Source organism: Centroberyx gerrardi, chromosome 8 (assembly GCF_048128805.1).
Source record: "Centroberyx gerrardi isolate f3 chromosome 8, fCenGer3.hap1.cur.20231027, whole genome shotgun sequence".
NCBI lineage: Eukaryota > Metazoa > Chordata > Actinopteri > Beryciformes > Berycidae > Centroberyx > Centroberyx gerrardi.
The window spans coordinates 26,291,518-26,311,421 of record NC_136004.1 but is presented as its reverse complement, the minus strand read 5'-3'; the positions used below and the strand labels follow the sequence as shown (position 1 = coordinate 26,311,421).

At 40.7% G+C, this 19,904-nt stretch overlaps 2 protein-coding genes across 3 annotated transcripts; one reads left to right on the top strand and one right to left on the bottom strand.

The window, feature by feature from the left end:
* The first annotated feature begins 870 nt into the window (after window positions 1–870).
* LOC139910432 (complexin-4-like) lies at window positions 871–4,091 on the top strand. The gene is made up of 3 exons (XM_071897722.2): window positions 871–953; window positions 2,198–2,285; window positions 3,673–4,091. Exons 1-3 carry the CDS (start codon window positions 889–891, stop codon window positions 3,898–3,900), a joined length of 381 nt encoding a protein of 126 aa, XP_071753823.1. The 5' UTR covers window positions 871–888; the 3' UTR covers window positions 3,901–4,091.
* A 433-nt stretch (window positions 4,092–4,524) lies between these two features.
* malt1 (MALT paracaspase 1) lies at window positions 4,525–19,156 on the bottom strand. Of its 2 annotated transcripts, XM_071897675.2 has the most exons (17): window positions 18,915–19,156; window positions 17,849–18,015; window positions 15,698–15,819; window positions 14,262–14,409; window positions 13,527–13,705; window positions 12,396–12,492; window positions 12,220–12,267; window positions 11,731–11,754; window positions 11,562–11,606; window positions 10,353–10,556; window positions 9,240–9,417; window positions 8,509–8,580; window positions 8,271–8,398; window positions 7,674–7,823; window positions 6,488–6,645; window positions 5,758–5,883; window positions 4,525–5,290 (listed from the first exon to the last, which is right to left on the bottom strand). In XM_071897675.2, the coding sequence occupies exons 1-17, from the start codon at window positions 19,061–19,063 to the stop codon at window positions 4,790–4,792; spliced, it is 2,496 nt and encodes an 831-aa protein (XP_071753776.1). In that variant the 5' UTR covers window positions 19,064–19,156; the 3' UTR covers window positions 4,525–4,789. The 2 variants fall into 2 exon arrangements, with proteins under 2 accessions (XP_071753776.1, XP_071753777.1); XM_071897676.2 differs by lacking the exon at window positions 12,220–12,267.
* Between the last annotated feature and the right edge of the window lie 748 nt (window positions 19,157–19,904).

Here is a 19,904-nt window from a genome sequence, read left to right as displayed (position 1 = left end):
GGAAACACACATGATACACAATGTCCTTCTCACTATGACTCACTATGAGTCTCACTTTCCCTGGATGAGGGCTATTTTAATTAATTTCATTTTATAAATGCATATTGTTGTTTTTGTACCATTCTTTTAATGTTATTTGGTTTATGTCCCTATTTCTTCTGTCTCTTTTTGTCACTTTCACCCCCCCCCCCTTTCTTTGTCTCACCTGCACAGATTGCATTCTATCTCTATTTTGTATAAACCAAACCTAAACCTTGATAAATATTCCTCTAAAGTAAATGATGTTGACCCAATGTGAATAAATATTACATAAAAAAACAAAATGGGGCTGGACTGTGAGGTAAGTCTTATTGTAGGACTAGATTATGCTCACTGTCTGGGACGTCCTTTGGCACACAAGTAATGGTTTCTTATGTAAGGGGATTAATGGCAAATTGTCACATGCAGAATTGGATAGAGCAGTGTGGAATAGCACAGTATGTCTGTGCTCACTGGCCCATAGCAATTACCAATTGTGGGATTCTGACAATGACCTTGCATTACGCAAATTGCACCGAGTGAAACAATCTGCTCTTTGTAGGCTTATCTTAGATTAAGGTGCGCAGCTGAAACTGCTTTGATTCAGGGATAATGTTGTCAGTCAGTGTGCGCTGGGCCATGCCAGCCTTCAGCCTCTGACCTCCCATTGGCTTCTCTCACCATCAGGCCAATCAAAAAGCAGCAACCTAAACTAGTGGGGGGCCAAAACAAAAAAAAGAGAAAAGTGCCACAAATCCCTCGGTACAGCAGGATTGTCACTGAGTGGAACTGCTTTGCACAGTTTCACGGTCCGCTGAGGAGCAGACAGAAAGCAGCGAGCTAAAGGAGGATATTGGAGGAGCTGATAGCATGGCGACTGCAGGCATGTCCAGGGAGGAGGCCGAGGAGTACCAGAGGCAGCTGGTGGAGGAGAAGTAAGTCCCAGCAGCAAGCCCTTCTCCCACCGGTCTGTCAGGGCCGGACGGGTGAGGGACAGATACTGGATGGAGAGAGAATACTGGAGGGAGAAAAACAGTGTCTGTAATGTGTATGGCATTTACTGAGAGCGACGTAATAGTTTTGTTACTTCTCTGGAATTAGTTCTAATCTTTTTTTGGGGAAAATAATGAACTCCAACAAATTCTCCACTTACATTTACCTTTATAGTTTAGGCATTTAGCTGATGCTCTCATCCAGATTGACTTAACAGTACAATAGAATAATCTTTAATTCCTTGATCACTTAACTCCTTAATCTAAATCTAATCTAATCTAATCACCATTACAACAAATCAAGAATAAGGATTGCAAAGGTCAAAGCCATAATGCCCTGACATCATTTATTTTTTAATGTTTATTTAACAAATTTTTGCCTGGCAAGAGGCAAAATGCCTCATGATGGGTAATTGGGGGGAAAGGGAGGGGAAAAAAAGAATATAACAATGCTATTAATACTAATACTACTACAACTACTAATGATAACAATAGAAAAAAACATTATTGCTCCTATGACCATAAAAATATCATGCAAAACAGAAGGGCTAGGGAAAGAAAAAAAAACTAAAGCTAAAGAGAAAGGTAGAGGGGATTTTTTAGTGACAAATGTACAACTCAACTTAAATGCATGTTTTGTCAAATGTATTCTTTTCTTTTAGCAGCCGCTACACAGCAAACCTAGTATCATCAAGCTTAAAGCTGATTACCATTCAATCTCGTCATTCTGCATTATGCACACATTTAGGAGTAGTGTTATGGTCATGTGGCAAACGAACAGAAGATCAATTCCTTTGCCACAAAAGCAGAATCAAATCAAATATAATCAAATCAGTATTAGATATTCACTAACATCAGGAACAACTGCTATATGATTATTCTAATATACTGTATATATAGTATATAATATAATATAATATAATATATATATATAGTATATATATATATAAAATGTTATTAATTCATTCATTCATCTTGTCTTATTTGTATAATTATAAGAAAGCTAGTACAGCATAAAAAGTGTCTAATTGATGATGATGAAAAACTGAAGCTACATCATATGATATTCAAATCAAAATGTACTGTAATTCCTTCATTAAAGGATGCAGCATTTCACACTCAACTCTTGAACAGTGTATCATGCCTATATTTCCATGACAAAAATTTTGTTCTTTGTTCAAAACAAGGATAGAGAGAGATGCAGAGTTCTTGGTGAAAAAGGCTGAGCGGGCCACACTGCGAACCTGTCTGAGGGACAAATACAGACTACCAAAGGTGAGATGGCTTTCTTTCCCTCGGTCCCTGAAAACAACAACAAAAAAGCATCTCATCAATATGAAATCAACAAAAACAGAAACAGAAATGTAGCTTTTTCATAGTTAGAGAATGATCTAAGGTGAGGGTCTTATGCAACTTCCCTAAATACAAATAAAACAGAATGAGTGAAGTGATGCAACAGTCAGTGTTAACTACAAACCCTTATAATAATTTATTTTTTCACTATATTTATTTGGAACAGAAGTACAAAACATTAGAGTAGAAGGAATTTGCTGATATACTAAAACTTTGGGAGGGGCAGGAAAGTATTTCTGATGATTTGACACACAGAAATCCACAGGGATTTTTCATGGTCCTGCCAGGTAAAATCCTGTCATGTTTAAAACCGATTAAACTGATTAATTAGAGGAGAAAATCAAATGTTGGTGTCAGCAAATCTACTTGTCCTTTGGAAAATACGCTGCATCTGCCTCATATCATTAGGGAAATTACCTATTACACTGATCTGAAGCTGCTGTGCAGTGAAAGAACAGTTTATTAAATCAATTTCGCAGACTGGGATTCCATTCATTTCATTAAAGGAAAGTGAAGAAGTGTATGCGGAAATGTCTTACCCTCATGTCCTACACTCTGCACTCTGTACCCTCTGTCCCCATTTACCTAACCATTCAGTTTTCTGCCTTTTCCATAGCTCATTTTAATGGGTGTTGTATGTTTCAGTATATAAGATTAAATTAATGTTCTTTTTGGGAAAATTGGGCACTGCAGCAGCAAACAACAGGATATAGACAAGAATACAACAAATTGAAGACACTGAAGACTAGGGCTGCAACTAAAGATTTTCATTATCAATTAATCTCTTTTTTTTTTCTTCTATTAATCAATTAATCATTTAGTCTATGCCCATCATAAGTTACCAGATCCCAAAGTGATTCTTAAAATTGCTTACTTAGTCTGAGCAGCCAAAAAAAACCCAAAGTATTAAATATATGATAGTATATGATATTGATATTATGATATGAAATGGAGAAAAGCAAGCAAATCTATATTTGTGAAGCTGCAACCAGCAAATGTTTGCTATTTGCTATTTTTACTAAATGACAAAACAACTAATCGATTATCAAAATTACAATTGATTAATCGACTAATCGATTAATCGACTAATCATTTCAGCACTACTGAAGACTAAAAATACATTGAGACTAAAAATGCATTGTCTTCATCACTTCATGTTAACTGATGTTTGCCGTTTACTGTAAGCATGCATTGTTTTACAGCCGTTTGTGAGCTTGTATTGTGTGATATTCCTTGCTGGAAACCAAATTTGGGCTAATAAAGTGATCTTCAACTTCAACTCACTCCGGTCTTCTTCCTGTCCCTCCAGAGCGAGCAGGACGCCAACATGATCCAGACGGCCGGAGACGACGTCGACGTCCCCGAGGAACTGCTGAAGATGGTGGACGAGGACACGACGGAGGAGGAGCAGAAGGACTCCATCCTGGACCAGATGCAGAACCTGCAGAACATGGACATGGACCAGATCAAGGAGAAGGCGTCGGCCACGATGACGGAGCTGAGGACCAAGGCTGAGGAGAAGTGCTGCGTGATGTGAGGAGAGTCAGACAGGACAGATGAGACTCTGCATGACCTGATACTATTAGTGTGAACTCACTTTAAGCAAAAAGGTTCTTTCTAAACGGTTTATAGATGATGCATTAACTATCAACAACTAGCAATTCATTGACTAACCAAGTCTAACCTTAGGCAATTGTTGGCTGTATTTGGGCACCCATGGATTATCTGTATAGGGACCTTTCCAAATCCAAATAAAGCAAAGCTTCACGTCCAGCTTTCTAATTATTCCTGCCTACTGCCATCAGTCTCAGTTTGGTTTATCTATCAATAGAGTCTCCTCCTAGGGGAAGGACTCTTAATCTGTCCTAAGGAAGCTGCAGGGAAGTGAGAAAAGAATGAGTACTGAGTTGAACTACATGTATATTCACAGCAGTCGTGTCAATATCGGGTGTTTGGTCATCTTCACAAGTTGAGAGGGTGCAGTGAATGCTTTTAAACAGGAAATCTGAAAGCCTTTGTAAAGCCTTTGTCACTGGACTGTATACAACTGGATTTTGTTCTTGTGCCTGCTTGTTTGTAATAAATTCAAGTTTTTCGTATCCTATTAATAAACTCTTGCTTACAATACACAACTTGATTGCAACAATACCCTCTTGTGGTGAAAACATGGCAATTTATTGAAATGCAATGTTCCATTTTTCTAAAAATGTATTGCATATACAAAAATCTCTTCAAAATATGAATAGAACATTAATAATATATACAGTATATCTCTGTCTAGACAAATGTAAATAATGAAAAGAATACAACATTTTTTTAAATCCTATAAAGTCACAACATGTAACAGACAGCAGCAGTATTCCAGATACAGCACATGAGACTTTGTCAGCTTCTCTTCTGAAAAGCCTCGGCACCCAGAGGCCCTTTCACTGCTGCTGAAGCTGCAGACTATTGATGAACACAGTCTGCAGCTCGTTGATGTCGTCGGTGGTTTCTATGGGGATGCTGGGCTGGCCCGGCGAGCCCGGGGGTCCGGCAGCCAACTCGTACGCGGCGGGCTCACAGTGAGACCGGCTCAGGTTTTCGTAATAGGAATCCCCACAGCCTCCCGCCGCTCCCTGCAGATGCTCGTATACGTCCAGGTAGGGCTGCTGCGGGGACAGGCGGCTGTAGTCCTGGGCCTGGTGCTGCCCGTGGTGCAGGTGGAGGTGGAGGTGGTGCTCGGGCCCGGGGCTGTGGCAGGGGCTGTGGGACGGGCTGTGGGGCATCAGGCAGGTCTGCAGGCAGCTGTTGCGGCGCATGGCCCGGTGCAGGTCCAGCCTGGCGATCAGCGGCTTGCCGATGCTGACGCTTTTGGTCCAGTGGACGGGGTCGTCCTCCATGGAGGTGAAGGTGCCCTGCAGGCACACGGTGAAGACCAGCTCCTCCTGTGGCAGGTAGGGATTGAAAATGGAATGAGAGAAGAAATGATAACAATAGAGAAACACACATGTGCTCCTCCTTTGTTTTCATGGCCTAAATCAATGGATTGCTTGCACTTGTCTTCTTGAATTCAACCGAATGCTCGCTTACATAATTACATTTTGCAAAATGGCTACAAATGGGATATGTCATGTCAAGTGAAAGCAAAAGAAAAGTAGCTTATCATCATCATCCAATTTGGTGATTTTCATGCTTAAATTGAAGGATTACATGCTCCTCTGTCGGTTGAGAAAGTTCTACGACCGCTTGGGCTTATGAAAACCTTTCAAAACACATTGGATAAACTGAAAAATCTCCGGGCATCAAGGCTGTTTTCCTTAATTTGTGAAAAGTTGACATTTTGGAGACACAAGGTTTTCACCCGGCAACTGTGTTATGCTTTAGCCTTCTCAGAAAGTTGTTAGAGTTTTACCCTGAGCTTCTGCAGGGAGCTGAGTCTGGTGTAGAGACAGTGCTGCGGCAGGCTGCTGGACAGCAGGTAGATACCCGTCTCTTCTGGAGTCTCTCTGTTCATCTCTTTGGGATCCACATCAAGGTCCTGGAGAAAGAAAGGGAAGCAGGTTCCTGTTGGATTCAACGAACTAGCATTCATACTTAACTTGCAATCTACTGATAGCGAATGGGGGGGCAGTAGAAGCCTAGAGGCTAAAGAAGCGGGCTTGTTACTGCAAGATAGCAGGTTTGAATCCCCCGACCGGCTGGGAAAAATTGGGTGGGGGAAGGGTCACACTTTATTTGGATAGTTCAATGTTGATACTCAACTTCCTGTCAAGTGATTGTTTCAATGTTGATACAAGTGAGTTTCAACCGACAGCCATAACTGTGTGAAAATTAGTCTGTAGATATTCAGTGTCTGGGCTACGGTTAATCTTAATGTTAGAAATTGGGTCAGGTTAGGGTTGGGGTTGGGGTTTGGCTAAAGTCAGGGTTAGTGTTACACAGTCTGTGGAGATGCACCAAATAGGCAAGTGACACTTTGTTGAACATCTACTTTCTGTCACCTGATAGTTGAGTATCAACACTGGACTATTCAAATAAAGTGTTACCGGGGAAAGTGAATAAGAAACACTCTCCCCTCTCCCATCAACCACTACTTAATGATACTTCTTTTTCTTTTCAAAATGAACTCCAAAGAGTCTGACCTGTGAGAAGTCGGTGACGTGCGCCTGGCAGAAGGACAAGTCCTCAGGCTTCTTGACGATGTGTGTGTAAATGACGAGCACGTTGGAGAACTCTGCGGCGAAGCCCAGCTTGATCTGAGCGCCGCAGTCAAAGTCCAGACTCATACTCTCGGGAAGCTCTGGAATAGCGAACACAAGACCATTTGATCAATTTGAAAACCACATTACACATTAGGGGGGGGGGGGGCAGTGGGAGCCTACACATCAGAGAAGTGGTGTGGAAAATCTGGCAGGGTAACTATTGTTGAGGCGCCTTTGAGCAAGGCACTTACTTCCCTGTAGACTTTACTTTCCAACCCTCCTGGTTTTCCCAGAAAACATTTTCATGCCCCTACCCCGGTGTTCTCCCAATGTAATTTCTCCCGATGTTCTCACATATTTTGATCCAACTTCAAAATCTGCTGATTTACTATATTTGTCGGTCAAACGGTCAACAAAATATGTCAGACCAAAAATGTAGTCTCTATTGTTATGTTATTAGCTCTGGGGCGGGTGGAGACAAAAAAACTTAAATGGAGTTTGAAGATGTAGCTTTTGTACTATATTTTCATTATTTTATGCATAAAATGTCACCAGAATACAGGAAATATGTCTCTGAATCTCAAAATTGTATAGGGGAGGACCTCCAGAAGCCCCCACCACCTATTTCTGAACTTCAAGTATGCAGTTGATGCCTGTCTTGTAATGTTTGCTGAGTGTTTACCAATGGTTCCAAGAGACCTGCCATCATGTTGGAAGAATGACAACAAAATCATCTGCTATCTTCCTCTGTGAACTAGTGAACCACCAGGGCAAACCCTGGTGGTTCACTATGCTCAGTATTCTATGAACAAATCTTTTTTCCTCTTTTACAGCACAATTTTTAACATTCTTCTGCCACACAGAAATTGTGTATTTTCTTTTTTTGTCAGGGAGGAAGAGGCGATAACATTGCAATCAGGTTACTGTCACTCTTGCAACATGTCGCTGACTGGCCAACAGTAGAAGACTGTGGATGCACTGGGCAACTCCCATGTGTGCAATTGTGTACTGTAAGTGAGTACTGCATGCTCAGTCAACCTTCCCTAAAAAAGTGTTAAATAAACAAAAATGAGTCTTATAGCTAATAGAGTGTAGGAAGAGGAGAGAGTTTGTGCTCGGATCTCACCATGAGCCTTGGCCCACTGGCGGTTGTGAGCCTGGGCGAGGTCAGCGCTGTCGCCAGGTAGGATGGGATCGGTCAGCGCTCTCCTCTCCGACAGACTGCTGCGGATCTCCAGAGCCTGCTTCCCCTTGGTGGCATCAAACTGACCCATGTCTGGACACAACACAAGATCATTACAATTCACATCTCAGAGTTAGAGACCTAAGCCATGTTGAACAAAGGGTCTAACTAGCAACATCTGCTGACCAAAAGCAACATTGCAACCAATGAGGAGCATTTTAACTTGAGAGCATCACATTGTATGAGTAAAGTTAATTTTTACAACTTAAGCTAACGTTAAAAACATAATACATTCATTGTTAAAACAGAAAAGATGGACAAACTAGCCTCTCAATCATACTTAATATGTCAAATGCCTTGCTCTCTGATGGAAGTTCATTCATTTCACGTTGCAATGTAAGTGTTGCCAGAGTTGGATTTATTCTACTTACGCATTTATTATGCATGTATAAACTAAACCAAATGCTGTTTTACCCTGGTTTTTGATAGCTCTTTGTGATGTATTTGTGATTATAAAGTGTGGTTCTGCTCCTCTCTTACCCTCAGCCACTCTGTCCAGCACCACGGTAATCTTCTCATCATCAAGCAGACGCTTCTTCAGAAACTTGACAAACACTCCGTTGGTGAAGCCACTGGAGCTCAGCTCAAAGGCCTCGGCGTCTTGGCAACTTAACAGTGAAATGGAGAATACAATAGATAAAAGGCCAAAGAATAGAACTTTCTATATTCTTGAAAAAAACATTAAATAGGAATTTTGTTTTGAATCGCTCAAACTTACGTGGCATATCCAAAGACAATGTTGGCCGTAACCCTCAAGACAATGTTTGGAGTGCTGTCATCATGAATATTCCTGAATTTGGAAAAAAATAATCAAATCAGTTTCACATAAAGCATGTCAAAACAAATGAACTTTATTCTCTAAAAAACAGAGATTCACTGGGGGTTCTCAGGGGCTCAGAATCCGACCGTCACAATTCATGAATCCTTTATGAAGGGGTTCTCCAAGGATCCTTCTGGGGCTCCCCTATGGTTACAATCTGAAGAAGCTCTAAAAGGTTCCTCGAAGCCCTTTTAACTTTTTAGAGCGTACAGCAGGTCTGGTTTCAACTTCTGCTATGGGTTGAAAATTCATCTCTTCAGAAAGTACATCACACCACCCTGCAAAAAATTCATCCTTCTCCCATTTCCTCCTCCTCTACTTGCCCTAATTTGTTCTTATCTTGAAGTAAAAAAGTCCCTTCTAGCTCTCTCTTTAGCTTTTATTCCTCAATTATTTCCCATTTCTATTAAATGATGCACTTTTCTATTAAATGACTGGGGTCACAGGAATATTGTCGAGGTACTATGGCTCTGACCCTTACACTCCTTACTATTGGTTGCTTGTAATGTTGGTGATCTAGTAAGGGAAGCTTATTCTACCCTTGCACCCATTTTAAGTCGATCTGGATAACAGCGTCAGCTAAATCCCTAAACTGTAATAAATGTAAAAGTGATGTGCCGTGTGCTTACCTCTTCCTGCACATGTCCAGCAGGAACACGTTGAGGCCCGTCTCCTTCTCCTGCATCAGTTTAAGGATGCTCTGCACACACAGACAGTTGGCTGACCGGTACGGGTTTGGAGCATCTACTGGCACCATGAAACTGTTGCCGTAGTTCTCATATCCGTGGCCAGCATAGTACAGCAGACCTAGAAAGGGAAGCATGTATTCCAATATTAATTTGGTTATAAAAGACCAAAGATTTGCAACCTGAAATGTCCATGGCAGAAAGCACCAACAGGTGTATTACAGGAATGTATTAAAAACCAGTCTTTTGTAATAGCAAATGTTAAAAGCCTTTATTTCACATTGGCAATCTGAAACGTTAAAACTGAATGATGCGTTTCAGCTTGAATGAGCCTTGGTCAGGGTCAGTTTGGCTATGTTGACATTTCAAAGACTTGCTTTTCAAAAACCTAGCATTTACAAAATCTTTTCCACTTCCCTTCTCAGTTCTTGTCTCCTTTGCTAGCACTTCTCTATACATTATCATTCTCGGGTGACAGGAATATTTTGTTATCTATATTGTCTTGGCACTGGCAAACTAGGAAATTAGCTTAATACTCATTGTTGTAGTCATTGTTATTTATAAATGGGCTACATTTGACAGTATAAAATGGGAATGTTCCTGGATCAATCCACATGCATAATTACAAGGTTATCCTTGTAATAATGTCACTTCAAAATACATTAGTAAAGTAAATGTAGACTGTAGCTTCTGTACCATGGACCAAGAGATGATAGAACTTTTTATGATTTTATGATTTAGTGAACTGTTCTGGATGAATGTGAACATGCATTTGAATGACAAAATCAAGTAGTGTGTGATTCCTTGTCCTCATGTGCGTGACGCCCCATTTTTTCCCCATCACCTTGTGTGCACACCTTCCTGACGACGCAACAAGCGTTGACTCAAGACGAGTCGTTCAGTCTGAACTGCCCTCTTGTAGTCTGGCGTAGGCGTAAGTCGCTCTGGATAAGACTGTCAGCTAGATACCGATGTACTTTCATTTCTTTCACACTGAACATAAATGCATCTACTCCTCTAAGTAGCCATGTGAGGGTTCATGGCATCCCAACATACCATAGACTCCCTTGTGAAGCAGCAGCAGGAACTCATCAACGGCGTTTCTCATCTCCGACTCAGTGAGGTCCAGCAGTGAAACCACCTTGAAGTTCAGCTGGCGCAGGAGGTTGGTGAGATCGTAGACGTCCACCATGGGAGCTTTGAGCTGCGGGTGGTTCTTGTAGGACAGATTGCCAATCAGCAGCGCCACTTTGTCAGTCGCTGGGATGGAATATGGGAGAGGGACAAAGACATACTGTTGATCCATGGGAGGGGAATTATTTAAGACACACAAAGAGATGCATCAAGGGAACTGAAAAGTGAGCAGGGCAACAAAAATAATTGTTGGATAGTGTAGTGATGATATCCAAGAGGGCAATCTTGACTGTGATTATGGTACAAGGCACAGCCAAGTACCGTCGGCAGCACCAAAGTACCCATAATCCAAGTGAAGAATGTCCTCAAGGGCATTTTGGCTTTCATACAATGGTTCCCAGCGCATGTATACTTTGAAGTTTTCTTCAAAGTAGTGTTGAGGAAGAAATGGAAAAGTACCTATACTGAGCAACATTCATAATGCTCACTTAATATGTAACATCTGACCCATATGTACACCTATAGATTTAGGCACGTAAGGTGTACATACGGGTAAAAGGTTAAATATTAAGCGAACATATAGGAATGTTGCTTAGTATAGGTACTTTTCCATTTCTTCCTCAACAGTAGGATACATACACGAGAATAAAAGACAGGAGAAAAACAGAAAGATCGCTAGCCACCCTGTTAGCACAAGAGCTGACATAGCAAACAACTTTTCAGCCATTTGTTTAACACAAAAGCCAAGAGTCAACCTGCAGCTTTTTGATTTGGCTTTCCACTGAAACCTCAATGTCCAGACAGTTCATCGTCTCTTTGGCCTTTTGAGGACAGAACAGCATGTTGTGTTGAACTGGCCTACAACTACCTGCTGTATAATAGATGTCAGCAGAGACAGCTAGAAGTTTCACATCTTTATTTTGGTGTTTATGCTGGGAGGGGTGCTGACTACATAACCGCAAAGATCCTACGAGTTTCAGAGATAACAGTAGCACAGCAAAATTGGTATGTAGAGGAACTGTACATCACCCACATTAACCACAAATATAACAACAGTAGAGGTATACTCTAGTGTGATCAGCTTTTGATCATACACTACCAAACTTGGAAAAAGAAACTTAGAGCACTCACCATAAAGTTGTTCTGGAATGCTATTTAGGAGGAATTCGTTGGGATCTAAAATTGCAAAACCACAATGAAAATAGCATGCAAAGATCACATGCCAAGTACTGTGGAAGAGAAATGTAATGCATTTAAGAGAGAGTATGCAAAAACACTCAACAAGTAGAGTGCTACTTACTTGCTCCGAGGGCATAAAAGTCATCTAGGAAGACAAAGATACAAAAATATTACCAACATGTTTATTTACTGAGTTTTTTTTTTTCTGTGTTAGACATATATGCTGTTGATTCTGAAGTAACTGATTAGTCAGAGGTAAGGCCAGCTTCAAATTACTAATAGATGAAAACTTAAGGTATGCCCCTTTTAAAATGATAATTTTCATGCATTCAAACCAATGAAATCAATCAAATTAATATCCATGCATGCAAAACCTGAAGATCAAACCCTTTGAGCATTCTGCTGGTTAGTGTCCGTAGGGATATGATTCTGTATCATGACCCACATGCAGTTATAGGAACAATTTAGTAGCTACTCATGTCAGTAATCAATGCAAATTTTGGCTACTGTTATTATTAACCTTTGCATGCAGCAAGATTTAACCAGTACCGGTTATTGTCTTATATTTGAACTCAAAATTTGAGCCAGCTCCCAGGCCTTTCAACTCTACCTTCAGAGCACTCCATTGCCCCTGAAATCTGGATAGATATCCTCGGTGCTTTCAGTCAAGAACAAAGGCAATTAATCACTTAGACATAATCACTAAATAAAAACAGTGGAGCTGGGTTTAATGGAGCCAGCGGCTATGACATGAGCATTATGTTAAACAAAAGAAGCGTGACATACCTATCACAACGTCAACTTGGTTGGTCCACATTCTCTCACTGTTACTGCTGATCTCACAGCGATACTTCCCATGGTGATCCTGCATCACACAAGGAATCTAAAAACGCACAGACACATTCTGTCAAGTCAGGCATGAGGACAAACATTGTTTCCTCAAAGACACGTTAGATTAGTACACAGTTGTAGCTATCATAAAAATCCCCCTTCATGTATTTATCATCCATCTATCCCTCATTGTTAATGCACACAATTCTTTCTTGAATGTTATACAGTATAAATAAATTGGCATACTATAGAGGAAAACTCCCTCAACCAACTAGTTGCCAGTCCATGCCTTGTAACTTCTGACGACTGAAAAGAAAGTAGAATTTTTCCAAACAATTCATCTTGGGGAGGAGCCACAGTGCAGCAGTAGCTCAGCAAGCATGCAGTAAAAAAAACTAGGACCTCTACAATGGTGAAATCTGTACACAGACAGCATCTACAACTGTCTGCTGACCACTGTGAATCAGGGTTGGGGCCATTCATGAACTGAATTGAGAATGAATGGTGAATTCCAATTAAATTCCTGGAGTTGGAATGTGAATGTCACCCAGCTCTAAGGAAACAGAATTGGAATTGAACTGGAATGACAGGAAACAGAATTGAAGTCCATGAAATTCCATGAAATTCCACCTCTAAGAGAGTTTGTCTTGACTTGCTAAACATTATACATCAAACATTATTAATCAAATAAAAGACAGTTAAACAAATCAAATACATTCAATTATAATGTATGGTTTATGATTACATGTTATGCATGGAACCTTTAACATTTTATGATATTCAGTATTGATAATATATTACACTTTGTGCAATCTCAGATATGTGGTAAGAAAAAAACAAAAAAAACATGGAATTTCAAAGAATTTCATTGAATTAAATTCAACTTCCTGAAATTCCAATTCAATTTCAATTCTGTTCCCCGTAGGTTTTTTCAAATTCCAATTCCAATTCCTCAGTTGAATTGGAATTAATGAGTTCATTCATGAATTGGCCCCAACCCTGCTGTGAATGCATTCTGTAACTGCACTGGGTGATACGTGCTGCATCCCGGAGGAGGTTCGCCCCCCTCCAGCCCCCCCCCCTCACCGTCAGTTTCCTCTTGGAGGCGTTGGGGATTGGGACTCCGTTCCGATGCCACTGGTAGCGAGGGATGGGTCTTCCCACGGCTCCACACTCCAGCTGCAGAGTTTCCCCAACGAGCAGCCGCTGGGCCTGGGGCTGGACCACCAGCTTCAGCCGACCCTCCAGGGAGTGGTAGCTCTGTCCTGGTGGACGGGAGGGAGGGGGAGACATCCTCTCACTATGTTTAAATACAGGTCGCAACTAGATTATCTACTCAGGGTTCCAAAACTTGTCCATGACTTCTCCATAACTCCTTTAAGAGACTGAATTAAAAAGAAACCATCAGCAACACTAACTTTAAGCATTAGTTTGTTTTTCACTTTAGAATCAAGGATTATAATACTATTTTAAATCTGTCAAAACAACAGAACAACAAAAAACAGTCAGCAACCAATAATATTTTCCTCTAACAGGAAGGTCTAGACTGTTTCGGAGCAAGCCACAGCTTTTTGTGACATTTCACAGTATTCAGAAAAAAATCTTTACAAATTAAAAACTCGTGACTTTTTATTAAGTTTTTATCCCTTTTATACATTCTCCAGGCCTGGAAAATACCATTAAAATTGGAAATGGGAAAGGCTTTCAAAAGAAAAGCGGTTAAAAATCTATAAATAAATAAAAGAAATATCAACAAACGTAGTCATTAAAGCAGCACAGAGAGGAGGAAAGGGGAATCGTGGGTAAGACCTGGTCGCTCACCGTAAGACGCGCCGACATTCAGGACGTCCACCTGAGCCCACTGGCTGAACTCGAAGGCTTCTCCACAGTTCACCCTGCAGATGTAAAAGCCAGCGTCCTTCAGATGGACAGGACTCATCACCAGGTCTGGAGAGAAGCTGTTGGGCACCTGGGGTTGGGAAATGTGACATTTACCAATACACAAGGTGTAATGTGCGGCGATGGAAAAACCTTCCCACTCCAGGCTCCAACCCTCATCTGAAATCTACACACAATTTACTATCTCGTGGCCAACAACTTACTAACTTGTGAGAACTATATCTTGTTTCCACGAGTTATTAAAGTTATTAGATCTCGTTCCCATAAGTTAAAAAAATTTATAAAAAACACCATTTCACCTCCGGGGCTCCGTAGAAATCCCCATCTGCAGGCTGAAAACTCTGTTAAAGAAGCAGCTCACATCACATTGTCCCAACTTAGTCATATTCCCTCTTCTCTACTCTATTGGCTCTAAAAAAAAAGCCCTTTTACTTCTCTCCTTAGCTCTACTTTTACTTGGTTTCCTGATTATTCTGAGTCACAGGAATATTCTCACGGCACAGCGGCTCTGACTCTGGTACTTCTTACTATGGGTTGCTTGTAATTTTGGTGATCTAGGAATGAAACTTTATTCCACTTTTGCACTCATTGTAAGCTGCTCTAGATAACAGCTAGGGTTCGACTGATATACCGGTTTCACGATTTAAAATATGAAATATCGGATAATATTGGATATCAGCCAGTCATGCGGTCCACTGTGTTCCTCCCTGTAACCGCAGCTTTGTGATGAATGCCTTTTCTCCTGTAAAATAATGATTAATTAATTCTCTAGTCTTCTTCCAACAATTAATCAAGTAAAATGGGGACAGTAAAAGGGAAAAAGGGACAAAAAAGCTCATAATACTGCACGTTTACACCAGCAAAAAGGGTTTGACGTCATAGGTATCGCTTTGTATTTCGGTGTTTGAGCCAAAAAGGTTGAGAACCACTAGCAGATCTCAGGTCCAGGCCCGTTAATTTGGCCCTTTAGCTGCAGTGTGTGCGTCACTCTTTTAACTGCCTGTGAATCCCCTCGAGTCCTGCGCCTGCAAAGCACTGCTGCTTGGACAGTGCGTTGGGCGCGGCGCAATATTCAAGTTTTGTTTGATTTAGTTGATTTACACAGTGATAAAACTTAGAAGCAAGGTGCTAAAAAAAAAAACACACAGCAGTGAAATACAATGATGAAAAGAAACATGATGCAAGTGAGATAAAGAAGCAGGCTTATGAAAAAACCTCAACACAAGACAGCAAACACACAATACTCGTAACACTAGCTATTTCCTTTGAAGCGGGGAGGAAGTGAGCGTGTGGATATGTGTGTGTGTGTGTGTGTGTGTGTGTGTGTGTGTGTGTGTGTAGGGAGGGTTGCAGCTCACCTCTTCCTTGGTCTTGAACCACTGGTACTGTACTGGAGATTTGCCCACAGCGTAGCAGCTAAGGCGCAGATTGTGGCCAGATATAAGAGCCACTGACTGGGGCTGAATGAGGATCTGCAGGCCTGTAGAGTGAGGAAGGCATTCACTGTGAATCCACAGTTTGTCCCCCTTTCTTAGACTGATTTTAACTGAGCATACACAGGGCAAAGACAGAGGGTTTCTGTGTAAAGGTGAGATTTGATGCTATATATCAGAATCTCTCAAATATAGCAGATTTCGGCTGGAAAAGTGTTTTTACATTAACTACTGTGCTTTAAAAAGTACCATAACTTGTTTTAATGCTGTGCTGTCAATCAGTTTGTCAAAGAAGATGTCACTTTTTCAAATGGTGGATATCTAATTTGGAACAAAACTCTTCATTTGTAACGTCTTCTCATTCATATATCACTGTCTGCAAGAGAAATACAATTAACACTGCTGCAATCTGCAGCTTCATTTATTTGCTTTTTGCTTTCATTTGGGACAACAGGGGGTCCCATTAGGATTGGAGCATAATTTCCTGCCAAATTTAAATCTTTCTACCTTTCCTCTTCAGCTCTTATTTCTTGCACCTCTCCATCACACATAATGAATGTGGAGTGTCTTGCTGACTCAGTTGGCTACGATGCACACCATGTAACCGCGACCTTGTGGGCTCAAAATCAGCATGTCATCTCTCTCTCTCTTTCTCTTTCTGTCTCTCTTACATCTTTCCTATCTCTCTCTACTGTCAACTGTCCAATAAAGCAGAAATCATTGTGATCAATCTAGGGACTCTATGTTTTGTTACATCTATTTTCAGGGTGCTGTGGCTATGAACCATGCAGTGGTTAATACTTAATAAACTCTGAACTGCTCTACAACACAGAAATAAAATGTTTCAAAGCTTAAATTTCCACCTGAATCACACTTCCCTCTCCCTATCTCCCTCCTCTGCTTTATCTAATATGCTCCTGTCTTTAAGTAGAAAAAAAGCTTTCTACCTTTTCTCCTCAGCTCTTATTTACTTACCCAATACTGTCTCATCAAACATGATCAGTCTACGGTCACAAGTGTATTTTGTCACATCTGCTCTCAGGGCTCTGTGGATCTGACCATTACACTTCTTACTTCTTACCATTAACGCTTGTAATTAGAGTTACACTGTGAATATTTTATAAAAGATTGGGGTAATATTGGTACCAATATTGAATATCAGCTAGTCAATGTCAATGATGCAATGGAGGTTCCTCCCTGACCAAAGCTAAATAAAAACAGTCTTTTCTTTGAACATTTTATTTGCTCATTCAATAATTTTTGTTATTTATTAATTCTTCACTTAAAGGCCTAATGTATCCCAGAGTTTCCCTACCATTGAATAGGTATGGTGCGTCACTCTGCCTTAAAGAGCTGCTGAAACTAAAAGAATTTCATTAGTCTGGGTTTTCAGCGGAGGGTTTTAGCGTCCCATGATGGTCTGCATGCTGTTTCAGAGGCTTCTCCAGCCTGACAAGAATAAAACTGGGGGAAATAGGGCCGGGTGATAATTCAATATACCGTTTATAGTCTTTCGGTGGAATGATTTTAGAATATTGTGACACAATTCTGCTATCTAAACTGATGATATCAAGGAAATTTTATTTTAAAACTCTGACAAAATGAGGTATGGCAGGAATATTATTTGAAAATTTCAGTTTTGTTTGACATCACACCCAACATTACCATTTGGTTCAGTGGGATGAACATTAATTTGATTATTTAACATGTGATTTTGCATACTTGAGCCATATCGTGACATAATGATATTGAAAAAAATCCTTATGACTATTGTGATATTGATTTCAACCACATCACCAAGCCCTAAGGGGAAACACTATTGGTATCGGCCTTCAAACATCGGTCCCCCCCCTGCTTGTCATGTTGGTGATCTAGGAATTTGAGCTTGTTCTACTGTTGCACTCATAGTAAGCCGCCCTGCAGTGTCAGCCAAATGCCATAAAGTCAGTCATAAATTCCCCTTTGCCATAATGAATGCAATGCAAAACAAAGATCAAAGATCATGCTGGTTATGATGGATGAAAACACAGCAGCCAACAACAGGCCTGAGTCAGCAGGAAGCTGTGTTACTGTTACCTGGAGGTTTGAGGCACTGCAGCGCCTCCGAGTTGCCCAGAGTCTGGAGGCAGTCGAGCAGGTGGCCTGCGGTGCAGCCTCGCTCTCCCATGAGCCTCAGCAGCATGCGGCTGGGGCTGCCCGCCAGCTCCAGCACCTTCAGAGAGCACATCTCCATCTCATCTGAACTGGGGGACACAAGCAAAGACACACTCTTGAAAAGGATGTATCATTTTAACGCATCTCCACAGATTAAACTTATTACAGACTTAAAAATGAGTCCCTTTAAAACAAATCTTGTATTTTCCTCAGGATAAAGTACACTTGTATCATTATAAAATCTGAAATAAGCCTTTTATTTTGAAAGCACATGGCTGCTGCTTCCATTCAAGCTTCAAATGACCTGCTGCTTGTACACTTTTCAACACAAGATATGTTAATAACAACACATGTTGTGTTAAAATGTACTGCCAATAATATATGTTGTGTTGAAAAGTACCACAAGTGTGTGCTGTCCCAAAGAAGACACACAGATGCGTTAAAAATGACACATAGTTTATAAGAGTGTACAAGCAGCAGGTCATTTGAAGCTGAAATGGAAGAAGCAGCCATGTGCAGTCGAAATAAAATACTTATATGTACCTATGTATGTATATATGTACGTATAATGATAAAAGTGTAGTTTATCCTGAGAAAAATATGAGATTTTTTTTAAGGGACTCATTTTTAAGTCTGTAATCAGGCTTACTTTCATCTGTGGTGGTCTCACTGAACTAAATGGCCCAATATCCTGGAACCATACCCTTATGAAAAGAGCTATAGTAATAGTATAGTAGTAGAGTAAGGATACTATACAAAAACCACTGCAAAATGCTCTAGTGTGTGCTCTACGAATGCTATAGTGATACCATAGAAAGGCAAAAATACCAGTAAGTAGCCTACGATAAGATCACTATAAGTCACTATTGTGTACCACAGACAAACTATAGGGACGTTTTACGTATATTATGGTGATTCGTCAGGAAATGTAGCTTCAAATAGAATAACTTTGAGGTAAGTTGCAAACTTTCAAGCCAGTTCATCCTACCTGACTCGTAACCGTCTGTCACTGCCGACTATCTCTCCCAGTTTGCGCCATCCCTTACTGTCGGTTTTATCCAACACTTCACACAGCTTCCTCAAAACCGGCTCCTTCATAAAGTTGATGTTCGTGGATCGATCCGATGAATCCGACATATCAGCAAGAGGTTTTCATCAATATATGCTCGGAGCTGGCGGGATTGATACAAAATTAAGATCACACACACTTGACAACAATTCACCGACACTACTTCCTGGAAGAAACAACAAGTGATGTGATTCAGGCACACCTACAGTTCTTTGGTAGTTTCGCACACGGCTGCAGTCTGGCTGTACCGAAGATCGTCTATGTTTAGGAAGAACCACTCATGGATGAGAATTGAGGGAATTGTGTGAAGATTTATAGCTGTAAGGTGTGGAGATTCATGGCTGCTGAAGTTAAATGTTCCTGAAAATATAACTTTTACTTCCTGTCACACTGCTCAGTCAGTAAAGAATCAATTTTCTCAAGTGCTGTAAACTGTGATGAAGTTTGATAGTTTGATAGAGAAGTGATGTGTGAGTGACACCTGACTGACTGCCATGAATGTGATTTTTTGATGAGTATGACACTATTTTCATTTGCCTGGCACCAGTCCCGGAATCGCTGGTTTTACTCATTGGTTTCGCTCATAAATTTTTTTCTGGCCAATCAGCATCTGTTGCTAGGCAGAATTTGGAGAAAGCAAATTTTGTGATTGTTTACGTCTCTCGGATGACTCTGCGTTTAGCAACACATTCCGGGACGCCCCTCTTTTAAATCAGTTGAACTTGGAGCAATTTCAGACTGGATAATGACAATTGAGAACAAAATGGCCATTCATTCTGAATATCAGGCAATATTTTGATGGCATCCTGGTAAAAACTGGCCCTCCCTCCAATCTGCAAAAGTGGGCACATTCACCCTCATCCTATGCCATCACCATGCTAAATACTTTTTTTTTTTAAACAAATTTAA

Excerpts from the sequence above, each read along its gene's own strand:
- LOC139910432 (XM_071897722.2), top strand. The coding sequence starts at position 889 with ATGGCGACTGCAGGCATGTCCAGGGAGGAGGCCGAGGAGTACCAGAGG. Across the intron at positions 954-2,197 it reads AGGCAGCTGGTGGAGGAGAA|GATAGAGAGAGATGCAGAGT; the intron begins GTAAGTCCCAGC and ends GTTCAAAACAAG. Across the intron at positions 2,286-3,672 it reads ACAAATACAGACTACCAAAG|AGCGAGCAGGACGCCAACAT; the intron begins GTGAGATGGCTT and ends CTGTCCCTCCAG.
- malt1 (XM_071897675.2), bottom strand. The coding sequence starts at position 19,063 with ATGTCGGATTCATCGGATCGATCCACGAACATCAACTTTATGAAGGAG. Across the intron at positions 18,016-18,914 it reads GACAGACGGTTACGAGTCAG|TTCAGATGAGATGGAGATGT; the intron begins GTAGGATGAACT and ends TGTGTCCCCCAG. Across the intron at positions 12,493-13,526 it reads CCTCCAAGAGGAAACTGACG|ATTCCTTGTGTGATGCAGGA; the intron begins GTGAGGGGGGGG and ends GTGCGTTTTTAG.